This window comes from Aphidius gifuensis, linkage group LG2 (assembly GCF_014905175.1).
Source record: "Aphidius gifuensis isolate YNYX2018 linkage group LG2, ASM1490517v1, whole genome shotgun sequence".
Lineage (NCBI taxonomy): Eukaryota > Metazoa > Arthropoda > Insecta > Hymenoptera > Braconidae > Aphidius > Aphidius gifuensis.
Genome location: NC_057789.1, coordinates 26,394,850 through 26,409,469, shown reverse-complemented (window position 1 = coordinate 26,409,469; position 14,620 = coordinate 26,394,850). Strand labels below are relative to the sequence as shown.

Sequence of the window (14,620 nt, the reverse complement as noted above, 5' to 3'; positions counted from 1 at the left end):
CAGGTCCAGCTGGAGCAAATGCAAGTTGTTGTTTTTGTCAAGCTCTAAACTTTCAAATTGTTTTTTGAATTTTTAATTCCATTACAGCAAAATTGAGCCATGACAATTTAACAATTGTTTTTTAAATAACCAAAAGACAATTTTTCAATCTAAAATTAAAATATATTAATTAAAGGTTAGCAAAACACAGTATGCAATGTCAAGACAAAGAAATAAATAAATAATTAATACCTAAATTTATGATGATTCATCAGCACTACCAATATCTGCAGCTCAATTTTATCAGCAAGTTGATTTAATTGTAAATGTCAACATATTTACTTTTATGGTTATTAGTGTCAACTACTTGGCAAGTATATGCCCAGCCAATAATTGTTGATATCTGTAAAATAAAAAATTAAAATATCACGTTTTTTTTCCAAAATTATATTGTCATTTTTTTTCTTTTCCATATAATATGATTAAACAATATAAATAAACTATAATATTGCTAATTATTGTTGTTCTGTATTTTTTTTTTTGAATAAAATACTGTAAACATATTAATTTAAATTTATTTTTTTAATTTGTTTACTCAATAATTGTCAGTCAACCTAACCTCAAAAGTCTATTTTTCTTTGTCATTTATATTGTGACATTAAATACTTAATTGACTTTTTTCTTACTTTTATTCGATGTATTGTTAATAAACAACAATTTTACAATAATAAAAAATTAATATTTATAAATAATTCCATCATTTTTACCTGGTGAATTGACAGCTTTTGGTTGGAGTTGAGCTGTCACCAATATCCAGATATTATTGTAAAACCAAACAATTCCAACCGACATATTTATACTCAATTTGTTCGCGACAATTTTCTCAATACAAAAAACCCAAACTGTTAATTAACAAAGTCTTTATTTAATTAATAAACACGAAATATAACGGAGCTTAATTTTCTAATAACATTTCAACAAAATAAAATGGCGTCGACTAAAGCAGAGCCATCAGCGGCAAAAATATTAACTATGAAATTTTTTTCTGTCGGTAAAGAAATAATTTTTTTTATTGACAATTTTTTTTAAATAATTTGAAAAAAATAAATATAAATAAATAATTTATTTATAATAAAATACTATTATTGTTTTTACAACTCAAAGTAATTTTAAGTTGAGTAAAAATTAAAAAAAAGTTTTTTTTAAAAAACTTAAAAAATTTAAAATGATTAATTATTAAAAAATTAATTAATTAATTAATTTAAAAATCTAAATATTTTATTAATATTAAAAATGATAAATTTACAATTAATTAAGATTTGAATATTTTTACTTTTATTTATTTTGCCAAACCAAGTGATAATAATTTATTCAAAAAAAAATATCAAGTAAATTTAGTTAATAAATTCAGTAGCAGACAGTTCATTTAAATTATTAACAAAGAACTAGATTGAAATCCTTTTGATGTGTTCACAAAGCTGGACATTGTCAGACCAAAACTTACGTGGCCACATACAAACTCACAGTAGTCTTCAACTATATAGATCCCTTTGCCAGAAATGCATATTCCCCCAAAACATCTTTATACCAATTCACCAACCCACAAAATATATATTAAACTAACATTTAAATTCAAACTATTCCACATGTAAACAAATATTAATTCAACAACAAGTTATTTCAAAAGTTTCATAACAAAATCATCTTTAATATTTCAATTTAATTTCATTAAACACCAAATGCAATATTATTTATATAAACATAATTGTAAATCTGATTAAAATTTAATAAAGGATTTCAGAGAATGATAAAGAAAAGCCCTAGAAAGCTCATTAACGTGAAATAATATTCATCAAGTTTTAGGTATAAACAAGAGGGTCATACAAAAATAGCCAAAGTGATAAAAAATATTTCATATATTCAAAAAAGAAAAAAAAATAATCAAAGTAAATTTCCAATTGACTTGAGAAAAATAAAATAAAATAATTAATTGCCATTTAATTTTTATTAACTATTATATTTTTATTTTATTTTATTTATAACTTTTATATCTACTTATTAGCTGAATTTTTTTTTTCTTTTGTAAATAGATATATAAAAATAAAAAAAAAAAAAGTTTCTGTATTTTCAAACTTTGATATATATTTTTATTCATATTTTTAAAAACTTCCTTTCTTTATTATCGCGTGTATATTTTTCAACCCCCTGGATCATTATCATGATATTGCTGATGTTTCAATATTAACTGGTTTAACACAAACACCAACAGCAAATCCTGATACAATGCTTGGTGAATTGTGTATGAATGTTGGTAAGTTTATTAACATTTAAATTAATTTATAAAAAATTAATAATTTATTTTTATTTTTAATATAGCGATGACATTGAGAAGTGGTGGATGTGTTTTAATACCTTGTTATCCATCTGGTGTTGTTCATGATTTATTTGAATGTTCAAATCAACAAATAAACAAAATAAAGTTTATTTACCAGAAGAACCAGCTTGGGCTGATGGTTTTAGTAATGATTATCGTCAACCATGTGTTGTTTTTTGTGGTCATCCAAGTTTACGTTTTGGTGATGCTGTACATTTTGTACAATTATGGGGTAATAATCCACAACATCCAATTATATTTACAGAACCAGATTTTCCATATTTAGATGCACTTGCACCATTTCAACCACTTGCTATGAAAGCTGTTCATTGTCCAATTGATACATCATTAAATTTTATACAAGCTAATAAATTAATAAGAGATTTAAAACCAGATAATCTTGTTGTACCAGAATGTTATACACAGCCACCTTATACAGCACCACATAGAGTTGATCTTGTTATTGATCCTGTTGGGGTAATTAATTTTTAAACAATATAATATATTCTTTATGTGCATAGACATACTTATTAATTTATTTGTTTAAATAAAATATTTTTAGGAAAAACCATTGATAACATTTAAACGTGGTGAAGTTATAAAATTACCATTAAAAAGAAAAAAAGGACGTGTTTTTATTGAACCAGAACTAGCTGGTAATATTATTCCAAGTGAAATTAGACCTGGTTTAAGTCTTGCATCTGTAACTGGTGAACTTGAAGTTAAAGACAATGTTTATACAATTAAATGTCTAGATGATAGACTTGGATTAAAAAGAAAAGCACTTGATTCAATGATATTAGATAATAATGATCTTGCTAATGGAAAAAAACATGAATATGGTCATATTGATCCACAAGAGCTTGTTATTAAATTAAGTCAAGAAGGAATACCTGGTGCAAAAGTACAACACACTCCAACATCAACAAATATTATTTTTTTAAGAATCATAGTAATACAATTATCATATTACATAACAATTTAAATATTATTAATTATTTTTTTTAAATTTAATTTAGGATGATGATACAATTATTCAACTTGGTGATAATTCAACTCATATTATTTGCAATCGTGATCAACATGTTCGTCGAAGATTGAGATCAATTATAATGCAGTGCCTTAAACGTTTTTAAAAAATAAATAAATAATAGTATTTAATTTATAAATAAATATAATTTTAAATAAATAATTTCTTGGTTTTTTTTTATACAACAATTTTATTTATTCTTACATTGATAACATATTTTTATACTTTTTTTACACTCCAATATTTCGCTTTTTTTTTTTATTTTTTTCGTCTCCAAGTATGTATTTATATATGACTTAAAATACTAATCAACAATTGATTAATTTTACATTAATAATTCCAATAAATACATATATTATTATTATTATTATTTTCATTATAAATACTAAGTGATTGATGATGAAATTTCAATTGAAATAAATTTATCACAATAAATAGAAAAAAAAAAATAACTTGATAGTTATTTCAAAAAATAAAAATAATCAAAAAAAAAAAAAAAATTAAGTATAATAATAATATAAAAAAAAAATGTTTATAAAAAGAAAATTAAATAGATTAGGAGAAATTTCTGTGACTAGGTCAAATTACAAAAGAAAAAAAAAAAAAAAGACGTAGTTTAAAGAAATAATGATACTTTCATATTTAATTGCTATTTAAGTGTTTGTGTGTGTGTATTGATTGATGAGTGTGTCATAAGGTACGTCGTCGTTTTTAGTTTGTGTTAACTAGTGTTTTAAAAATGAATCAAACTATTTATAAACTATTTGACAATTTAACAATCATCAAGTACCCGTGCACTTGAACCAGTAACAAAATGAAAAAAAGAAAAAACCAAACATCGAGACCATCTACATGATATTATGCTTCAACAATGATGAATCCTATGATAATGAAAAAACATTATGAATTACAACTTCAATTAGATTTACAAATCATTGAGTGTAAATGAATTTCAACACTTAAAGAGCACGATATGGTGCTTGTGTTACTTATTTTTGTGCTCTTTTAAATGTATCACTTATTCTTGTTATTTGTGAACATTTACTTGTTTTTGTTGAACTTTATCAATGTAGCAATGTTTATTCACATTTTCTTATCCTTTTTTTTTTCTTCCTACAACATATTGTAAAATTAAGTTATTATTGTATTATCTAATTTTAAAATAATATAATATTTAAAATATAATAAAATTAAATATTATAATAGTATAATATTTAAAATATAATATTTAAAAATTACCAGTAGAAAATTTGGTCTATGGCTGAATCGTGATCTTTACCAAGGACGAACATGCAGTACAGTTCACCACAGCCAAATTTAATCTGAACTCATAATTTGTTATGGAATAACAAATACATGTGTCAGGAGAGATTAAACTTTTGATTACTATTTTCAGATGATTGACACAAAAAATCTAAAACATAAAAAATAAAATTATTTAAATTAAACTGATAATAAATTGTTTTTTTTTTTTAAAGAAAACAACAATTATATAAAGATTATAATTAAAAAGAAAAAAAAAAATTATATAAGAAAAAAATTGTTGTTAATATGTAAATCGTAAATTATTAATTATTCTGATTATTGATTGAGTCAAATGACTTAGTAAATTCGTAAAAAATGTGAAATTTTATGAAACACTATTTACCGAGATAATGAAAATCAATTAAATTTATGTTTAGAAATATTAATTGTTGCATTTGTTATTTTTTTTCGCAAGAATTTCCATTGTTTCCCACCCTGATGTATCAGTAGGTCTGTAATTTGAAAACAACAATTAAATTAAAAAATAGCACAGTACAATAAATAAAATAAATCAGTTAATTTGTAAATTTGTTTTTTAACGTCATGTATTGATAAGTAATTTTTTTTAATTAAAAATAAATTAAACAATACACAAACCTAAGTGAAAAGTATCTGCATTTTTTATTTCTCCATAAATACTATCAGTTGCTTCGTGAAACCATGTAAGAATATAATTTGTTGATGAATTTCTTCTTTTTAATGGTAGATCCCATGTTAACAAATATCCTTTTCCAATTACTTAAACTCTAATATTTTCTGGTGTTTCTAATCCACATAAATAAAGAAATATAAATACATGAATAAATACATCATTTAATTGACAAAAAATAAATATAAAAATTATATTATTATTTACCTTGTAATTCAGAAGCTTTCCTTCAACTTTGTTTCCTTCCTTGGATTTGGTCTCTTCAATTTTTGATTGAGTCAAAACACGTAATGATTTACGAAACCATTTTATCATCATTCATCTTAACTTGAAATCATAAATTCATATTCTCTGCCTGTCACAAGATTTGGAATTGTTGCATCTGTTATTTATTCCGCAAGAATTTCTATTGTTTTCCATCATGATGTATCATCAGTAGTTCTGTAATTTGAAAACAAAAACTAAATTAAAAAATAGCACAGTATACAATGAATAAAATAAATCAGTTGATTTGTAAATTTGTTTTTTAACGTTATGTATATTGATAAGTAACACCGAGCATATTAATATATTCAAAAAAAATAATAAAATAATTAAATAATTAAATAATAAAAATAACAAATTGAATATTATGTATTGACTAACAGGTATGTGGTAAGTGGTGATTTTTATTCTCATGAAATTGTTGTGTATATAATTATTATTTTAATAAAGTTTACTACAAGTTTAGATAACCTCATGTCTCAGCTCAAAATATAGTTAATAATAATAAAAAAAAAACTTGAAAAAGTATATTACATAATTTTATTTTTGGTTTTTATCTTGAAGTAATTTCAGGCACTGTGCCAAGACAATTTTGTAAATATATATATTTTCATTTTATATTTTAACCCTTTATTATTTATCTTCTATACAAGCTAATATTTTTTATTTTTATTTTATTACATAAATATATATATTTTTATCATATCATGTTGACACAGAGGGAATAGAATAAGAGAATAAAAAGGGCAAGTTGTAGAGAAAAAGAACCGATTGTTTTTATCGGTTGTATATAGGACTGTAGAAGCAAGCCAAAAAGGGAAAGAGAATGATAAACAGAATATGAAAGGGGATAAAAAAATAAAAAAAGAAATAAAAATAAAAAAAATAGAAATTCGTAGATTTGTCGACGAGGCTACATTACCAATAGAAAAAAAAAATATCCAATAAAATATCTTATTTTCAATAGATAAGGGTAAGTTTTTATATAAATTTATATAAAACAGTTGTGAATTTCAGTTTGAAGAACTCAATCATACTTTATAATTTAAAATAAAAAAAAAAATAAAAAAATCAAATCAAATAAAAAAAATATCATTCGATATAGATAATGGGCTTTTTATCGAAAATATTTTTACATATATCTTGAATGTATTTTTATTTTTGATTTATAAAAAGTAATACTGTATTTTATGTGAAGTTATATATTTTTTGCAAAGGTGTCGAAGGGTTGAATTGAGTATTTTTGGCTTCGAAAAAAATGATGAAGATGGCATTAATATTATATTTTTATATTTTGGCTTCTCGCCTCAAAAGATTTAAAAAACAATTTTTTTTTCATAATTTAAAAATCGATTTCTCGCTTTATCAAGATGATATTATTTAAATTATAATATATATAAATTTATGTGAAATTTATTTGATTTAAAATAATACTATATTGAAATATTAACTTTAATGGTTAAATTGGAAAAAATATCTGGACAAATTACTTGTACAATTTATGGTTTTTGGTGGTTTTATTGCGCTATCATTCACTATTCTTGGATGTAATGTACCACGAGATTACCGATTTGTCAATTAAGCTGTTTGATTAATTTATTTATTACCACCTTCCATGAGTCTTCTTGCCAAGAAACTGTGCTTTATTTTATTTATTTTTTTTTACTTTGTTTTTTACATTCTTTTAGCCTTTTTTTTACTTGCTACTTTTTATGTGTGCACTTTTTTTGTTTTTGTTTTTTTTTTTTTTTCATCTAGAGAGACTCACAAAGTGGCTGATGGTTATAAGCTAATTGTGATTTAGATTGAGTCATAAAAAATAAGTCAAACATCAACAACACTAAAAATATAAATTACTTTTTAATTCGTTTTTTATAATTTCAGGGAAAAATTTAAAATCGATTTAACTTCAATTCTATTGTTGAATTTTTAACTTGAAACTAGAACCGTTATTAAAAATTGAGCACTAATTTGGCTTTTATTATTTTACTATATTTTTATAAAATGTAAAACATTTATAACAAAAATTCAAAATTTTTAGTTTTTCTTTTTTGTTATGTGAACGCTATTAATATATACTCGAACAATGTTGTGGCTTTATAAACGGTCGATCAAGTGACTTGATGATAGAGAAATGACAGTAAAATGAGCTTTCAATTTTCTCTCCCTCTCCCTCTATCGCTCTCTTGTTCTCTGTAAGCGTAAAAGCAATTTTCATCCAGCGAGTTTCAATAAAACTCAACCAAATTCAACAATGCAACCTTTACCAACTTTTATTGAAATATATTTAAAAGTTTTTTCACGGGCTCTATTCTCATCATAATACGAAAACTGTCACATGCTTACAACAGAAGCTCAAATACCAAAACTAATGACAATAAATTTGATGAAAAAAATTTAAAAATTAATAATTATTTCTTATTTATAAAATAGTCATTCATTTTTAATTTTACATTATATACTTTAAGCATTTTTTTCTTTGAAAAAAATATGAGCAACGAAGCAGCAAATATTTTATCGACGGGCTGGCTTTCTCGTCACGAACTTACAGAGTATCCGGCCTCTGATTTTTCAAAGGAAAAAATATCTCAAAGATATATAAAAATATATAAAAAATAATATATATGCTTTACAACATTCACAAAAGAATTTTTTGCCTTTTATGGTTGTACGCTAATATATACAATATACATAGAAAATTTTCTTTTGCAGTTACTTGAGGTCTTACTGTATAATACTAGAATACAAAAAACTAACTATTTTTTTTTTTTATTTTTTGTCTCAAAAAAGAGAAAATGTAGTGCAGTTGTAAGAATCTATTAGTTTTATACTATGCTGTTTGCTGTAGCTTGTTTTTTTTTTTTTTTATTTTCAACTGATAAAAAATTCTTTTTGAGAATTTTAATATTGACCAATGTTTTTATGAAGTTTATTTTATAAAATTAAAATAACTAGAATGAAAGTTAAAAATCATAAAAACTTATATCTAGTTCACTCATTAAACATTGCCTTAAAAATGAAGCTAAAATTTTTTTATCTCAACTGTATATATTATACAAATTATTTGTTATTTTAATTAAAAATAAAAAACAAAAAATTGTCTATAGATATTATTTTTTTGCTTGCAGAATATAATTTTTATTTTCAAATCCAATGACTAAAAAAAACTCGAAAATAACTAAAAAAAAAAACTCGAAAATAACTAAAAAAAAAACTCAAAAAAAAACTCGGAAAAAACTAAGGAAAAACTAAAATAAAACTCGAAAATAACTAAAAAAAAACTCGAAAAAAAACTAAGGAAAAACTAAAATAACTAAAAAAAAACTCGAAAAAAACTAAGGAAAAACTCGAAAAAAAACTAAAAAAAACTCGAAAAAAACTAAAAAAAACTCGAAAAAAACTCCAAAAAAATTAAGGAAAAACTCGAAAAACAACTAAAAAACTCGAAAAAAACTAAAAAAAAACTCGAAAAAAAACTCGGAAAAAACTAAGGAAAAACTCGGAAAAAACTAAGGAAAAACTAAAAAAAAACTTGAAAAAAACTCGAAAAAAAACTAAAAAAAACTCGAAAAAAACTAAAAAAAAACTCGAAAAAAACAAAAAAAAACTCGAAAAAAACTAAAAAATAACTCGAAAATAACTGAAAAAAAACTCGAAAAAAAACTCGAAAATAACTAAAAAAAAAACTAAAAAAAAAACTCGAAAAAAACTAAAAAAAACTCGAAAATAACTAAAAAAAAAAACTCAAAAAAAACTCGAAAATAACTAGAAAAAAAACTCGAAAAAAACTAAGGAAAAACACTCGAAAAAAACTAAAAAAAACTCGAAAAAAACTAAAAAAAACTCGAAAATAACTTAAAAAAAACTCGAAAAAAACTCCAAAAAAATTAAGGAAAAACTCGAAAAAAAACTAAAAAAAACTCGAAAAAAAACTCGAAAAAAACTAAAAATAACTCGAAAATAACTTAAAAAAAACTCGAAAAAAACTCCAAAAAAATTAAGGAAAAACTCGAAAAAAAACTAAAAATAACTAAAAAGAAAACTCGAAAAATACTAAAAATAACTCGAAAATAACTTAAAAAAAACTCGAAAAAAACTCCAAAAAAATTAAGGAAAAACTCGAAAAAAAACTAAAAAAAACTCGAAAAAAAACTCGAAAAAAACTAAGGAAAAGCTCGAAAAAAAACTAAAAAAACTCGAAAAAAACTAAAAAATAACTCGAAAATAACTGAAAAAAAACTCGAAAAAAAACTCGAAAAAAACTAAAAAAAACTCGAAAAAAACTCGAAAATAACTAGAAAAAAAACTCGAAAAAAACTCAAAAAAAAACTCAAAAAAAAACTCGGAAAAAACTAAGGAAAAACTAAAATAAAACTCGAAAATAACTAAAAAAAAACTCGAAAAAAAACTAAGGAAAAACTAAAATAACTAAAAAAAAACTCGAAAAAAACTAAGGAAAAACTCGAAAAAAAACTAAAAAAAACTCGAAAAAAACTAAAAAATAACTCGAAAATAACTGAAAAAAAACTCGAAAAAAAACTCGAAAAAAACTAAAAAAAACTCGAAAAAAACTCCAAAAAAATTAAGGAAAAACTCGAAAAACAACTAAAAAACTCGAAAAAAAAACTAAAAACTCGAAAAAAAAACTCGAAAAACTAAAAAAACTCGAAAATAACTAAAAAACTAAAAATAACTAAAAAATAAAAAAACTCGGAAAAACTAAGGAAAAAACTAAAAACTAAAAAAAATAACTAAAAAACTCAAGAAAAACTGAAAACTAAAAAAAAACTCGAAAAACCGGAAAAACTCGAAAAACTAAAAAACTCGAAAACTAAAAGGAAAAACTAAAATTAAAAAAACTCAAAAAAAAACTCAAAAAAAAACTCGGAAAAAACTAAGGAAAAACTAAAAAAAAACTCGAAAAAAACAAAAAAAAAACACGAAAAAAAACAAAGGAAAAACTCGAAAAAAAACTAAAAAAACTCGAAAAAAACTAAAAAATAACTCGAAAGTAACTGAAAAAAAACTCGAAAAAAAACTCGAAAAAAACTAAAAAAAACTCGAAAATAACTAGAAAAAAAACTCGAAAAAAACTAGAAAAAAAACTCGAAAAAAACTCGGAAAAAAACTCGAAAAAAAAAAAAATTTTTCGAAAATTTACTCGAAAAAAAACTCGAAAAAAAGTAAGGAAAAACTCGAAAAAAAACTAAAAAAACTCGAAAAAAACTAAAAAATAACTCGAAAATAACTGAAAAAAAACTCGAAAAAAAACTCGAAAAAAACTAAAAAAAAAACTAAAAAAAAAACTCGAAAAAAACTAAAAAATAACTCGAAAAAAACTAAAAAAAAAAACTCAAAAAAAAACTCGGAAAAAACTAAGGAAAAACTAAAAAAAAACAAGAAAAAAACACAAAAAAAAAAAAAAAAAAACAACAAAAAAACAAAAAAAAACTCGAAAAAAACTAAAAAAAAACTCGAAAAAAACTAAAAAAAACTCGAAAAAAACTAAAAAAAACTCGAAAAAAACTAAAAATAACTCGAAAATAACTAAAAAAAAACTCGAAAAAAACTAAGGAAAAACTCGAAAAAAACTAAAAAATAACTCGAAAATAACTGAAAAAAAACTCGAAAAAAAACTCGAAAAAAACTAAAAAAAACTCGAAAAAAACTCGAAAATAACTAGAAAAAAAACTCGAAAAAAACTCAAAAAAAAACTCAAAAAAAAACTCGGAAAAAACTAAGGAAAAACTAAAATAAAACTCGAAAATAACTAAAAAAAAACTCGAAAAAAAACTAAGGAAAAACTAAAATAACTAAAAAAAAACTCGAAAAAAACTAAGGAAAAACTCGAAAAAAAACTAAAAAAAACTCGAAAAAAACTAAAAATAACTCGAAAATAACTAAAAAAAAACTCGAAAAAAAACTCGAAAAAAACTAAAAAAAACTCGAAAAAAACTAAAAAAAACTCGAAAAAAACTAAAAAAAACTCGAAAATAACTAAAAAGAAAACTCGAAAAATACTAAAAATAACTCGAAAATAACTTAAAAAAAACTCGAAAAAAACTCCAAAAAAATTAAGGAAAAACTCGAAAAAAAACTAAAAAAAACTCGAAAAAAAACTCGAAAAAAACTAAGGAAAAGCTCGAAAAAAAACTAAAAAAACTCGAAAAAAACTAAAAAATAACTCGAAAATAACTGAAAAAAAACTCGAAAAAAAACTCGAAAAAAACTAAAAAAAACTCGAAAAAAACTCGAAAATAACTAGAAAAAAAACTCGAAAAAAACTCAAAAAAAAACTCAAAAAAAAACTCGGAAAAAACTAAGGAAAAAGTAAAATAAAACTCGAAAAAACTAAAATAACTAAAAAAAAACTCGAAAAAACTCGAAAAAAACTAAAAAATAACTCGAAAATAACTCGGAAAAAACTAAGGAAAAACTAAAAAAAAACTCGAAAAAAACTAAAAAATAACTCGAAAATAACTGAAAAAAAACTCGAAAAAAAACTCGAAAAAAACTAAAAAAAACTCGAAAAAAACTCCAAAAAAATTAAGGAAAAACTCGAAAAAAAACTAAAAAACTCGAAAAAAACTAAAAAAAAACTCGAAAAAAAACTCGAAAAAAACTAAAAAAAACTCGAAAATAACTAAAAAAAAAAACTCGAAAATAACTAAAAAAAAAACTCAAAAAAAAACTCGGAAAAAACTAAGGAAAAACTAAAATAAAACTCGAAAATAACTAAAAAAAAACTCGAAAAAAAACTAAGGAAAAACTAAAATAACTAAAAAAAAACTCGAAAAAAACTAAGGAAAAACTCGAAAAAAAACTAAAAAAAACTCGAAAAAAACTAAGGAAAAACTAAAATAAAACTCGAAAATAACTAAAAAAAAACTCGAAAAAAAACTAAGGAAAAACTAAAATAACTAAAAAAAAACTCGAAAAAAACTAAGGAAAAACTCGAAAAAAAACTAAAAAAACTCGAAAAAAACTAAAAAATAACTCGAAAATAACTGAAAAAAAACTCGAAAAAAAACTCGAAAAAAACTAAAAAAAACTCGAAAAAAACTCCAAAAAAATTAAGGAAAAACTCGAAAAAAAACTAAAAAACTCGAAAAAAACTAAAAAAAAACTCGAAAAAAACTAAAAAAAACTCGAAAATAACTAAAAAAAAAAACTCGAAAAAAACTCGAAAATAACTAGAAAAAAAACTCGAAAAAAACTAAGGAAAAACACTCGAAAAAAACTAAAAAAAACTCGAAAAAAACTATAAAAAACTCGAAAAAACTAAAAAATAACTCGAAAATAACTAAAAAAAAAACTCGAAAAAAAATCCAAAAAAATTAAGGAAAAACTCGAAAAAAAACTAAAAAAAACTCGAAAAAAAACTCGAAAAAAACTAAGGAAAAGCTCGAAAAAAAACTAAAAAAACTCGAAAAAAACTAAAAAATAACTCGAAAGTAACTGAAAAAAAACTCGAAAAAAAACTCGAAAAAAACTAAAAAAAACTCGAAAAAAAACTCGAAAATAACTAAAAAAAACTCGAAAAAAACTATAAAAAACTCGAAAAAACTAAAAAATAACTCGAAAATAACTAAAAAAAAAACTCGAAAAAAAATAACTTCCAAGGTTATATTGTCATTTTTTTTTTTTTTCCGTATAATATGATTAAACAATATAAATAAACTATAATGTTGCTAATTATTGTTGTTCTGTATTTTTTTGTTGAATAAAATACTGTAAACATATTAATTTAAATTTATTTTTTTAATTTGTTCGCTCAATAATATTGTCAGTCAACCTAACCTCAAAAGTCTATTTTTCTTGTATTGTTAATAAACAACAATTTTACAATAATAAAAAATTAATATTTATAAATAATTCCATCATTTTTACCTGGTGAATTGACAGCTTTTGGTTGGAGTTGAGCTGTCACCAATATCCAGATATTATTGTAAAACCAAACTAGTTCCAACCGACATACTTATACTCAATTTGTTCGCGACAATTTGCTCAATACGAAAAACACAAATTGTTAATTAACAAAGTCTTTATTTAATTAATAAACACGAAATATAACGGAGCTCAATTTTCTAATAACATTTCAACAATATGTAAAATGGCGTCGACTAAAGCAGAGCCATCAGCGGCAAAAATATTAACTATGAAATTTTTCTCTGTCGGTAAAGAAATAATTTTTTTTATTGACAATTTTTTTTAAATAATTTGAAAAAAATAAATATAAATAAATAATTTATTTATAATAAAATACTATTATTGTTTTTACAACTCAAAGAAATTTTAAGTTGAGTAAAAATTAAAAAAAAGTTTTTTGTTAAAAACTTAAAAAATTTAAAATGATTATCATTAAAAAATTAATTAATTAATTAATTTAAAAATATAAATATTATTAATATTAAAAATGATAAATTTACAATTAATTAAGATTTGAATATTTTTACTTTTATTTATTTTGCCAAACCAAGTGATAATAATTTATTCAAAAAAAAATATCAAGTAAATTTAGTTAATAAATTCAGTAGCAGACAGTTCATTTAAATTATTAACAAAGAACTAGATTGAAATCCTTTTGATGTGTTCACAAAGCTGGACATTGTCAGACCAAAGCTTACGTGGCCACATACAAACTCAGAGCAGTCTTCAACTGTATAGATCCCTTTGCCAGAAATGCATATTCCCCCAAAACATCTTTATACCAATTCACCAACCCACAAAATATATATTAAACTAACATTTAAATTTCAAACTATTCCACATGTAAACAAATATTAATTCAACAACAAGTTATTTCAAAAGTTTCATAACAAAATCATCTTTAATATTTCAATTTAATTTCATTAAACACCAAATGCAATATTATTTATATAAACATAATTGTAAATCTGATTAAAATTTAATAAAGGATTTCAGAGAATGATAAAGAAAAGCCCTAGAAAGCTTATTAACGTGAAATAATATTCATCAAGTTTTAGGTATAAACAAGAGGGTCATACAAAAATAGCCA

At 22.3% G+C, this 14,620-nt stretch overlaps 2 protein-coding genes and 2 long non-coding RNA genes across 8 annotated transcripts in view; 1 reads left to right on the top strand and 3 right to left on the bottom strand.

Annotated features, from left to right (window-relative positions):
- The window catches only part of LOC122849899 (runt-related transcription factor 1-like), a 76,810-nt gene extending 76,662 nt beyond the window's left edge, over window positions 1-148 (bottom strand). For all 5 annotated transcript variants that reach the window (XM_044148799.1, XM_044148804.1, XM_044148802.1 and 2 more), the window contains exon 1: window positions 2-148. The gene's annotated coding sequence lies outside the window, so the exon portion shown is untranslated. The remainder of the gene's footprint in view (window position 1) is intronic.
- Window positions 149-284: 136 nt separating this feature from the next.
- Window positions 285-962, bottom strand: LOC122849898. The gene is made up of 2 exons (XR_006373604.1): window positions 747-962; window positions 285-382 (listed from the first exon to the last, which is right to left on the bottom strand). It is a non-coding gene; the product is annotated as an uncharacterized LOC122849898 (long non-coding RNA).
- Window positions 963-2,184: 1,222 nt separating this feature from the next.
- On the top strand, window positions 2,185-3,489 carry LOC122850667 (integrator complex subunit 9-like; the record flags this gene model as incomplete). Its single annotated transcript, XM_044149799.1, has 5 exons — window positions 2,185-2,290; window positions 2,356-2,430; window positions 2,481-2,830; window positions 2,916-3,305; window positions 3,373-3,489. Coding segments are annotated over 5 exons (1,038 nt in total), but the record flags the coding sequence as incomplete, so codon positions are not given.
- Window positions 3,490-3,545: 56 nt separating this feature from the next.
- Window positions 3,546-13,727, bottom strand: LOC122849897. Its single transcript, XR_006373603.1, has 6 exons — window positions 13,492-13,727; window positions 5,545-5,778; window positions 5,286-5,453; window positions 5,032-5,140; window positions 4,623-4,797; window positions 3,546-4,496 (listed from the first exon to the last, which is right to left on the bottom strand). It is a non-coding gene; the product is annotated as an uncharacterized LOC122849897 (long non-coding RNA).
- Window positions 13,728-14,620: the final 893 nt, after the last annotated feature.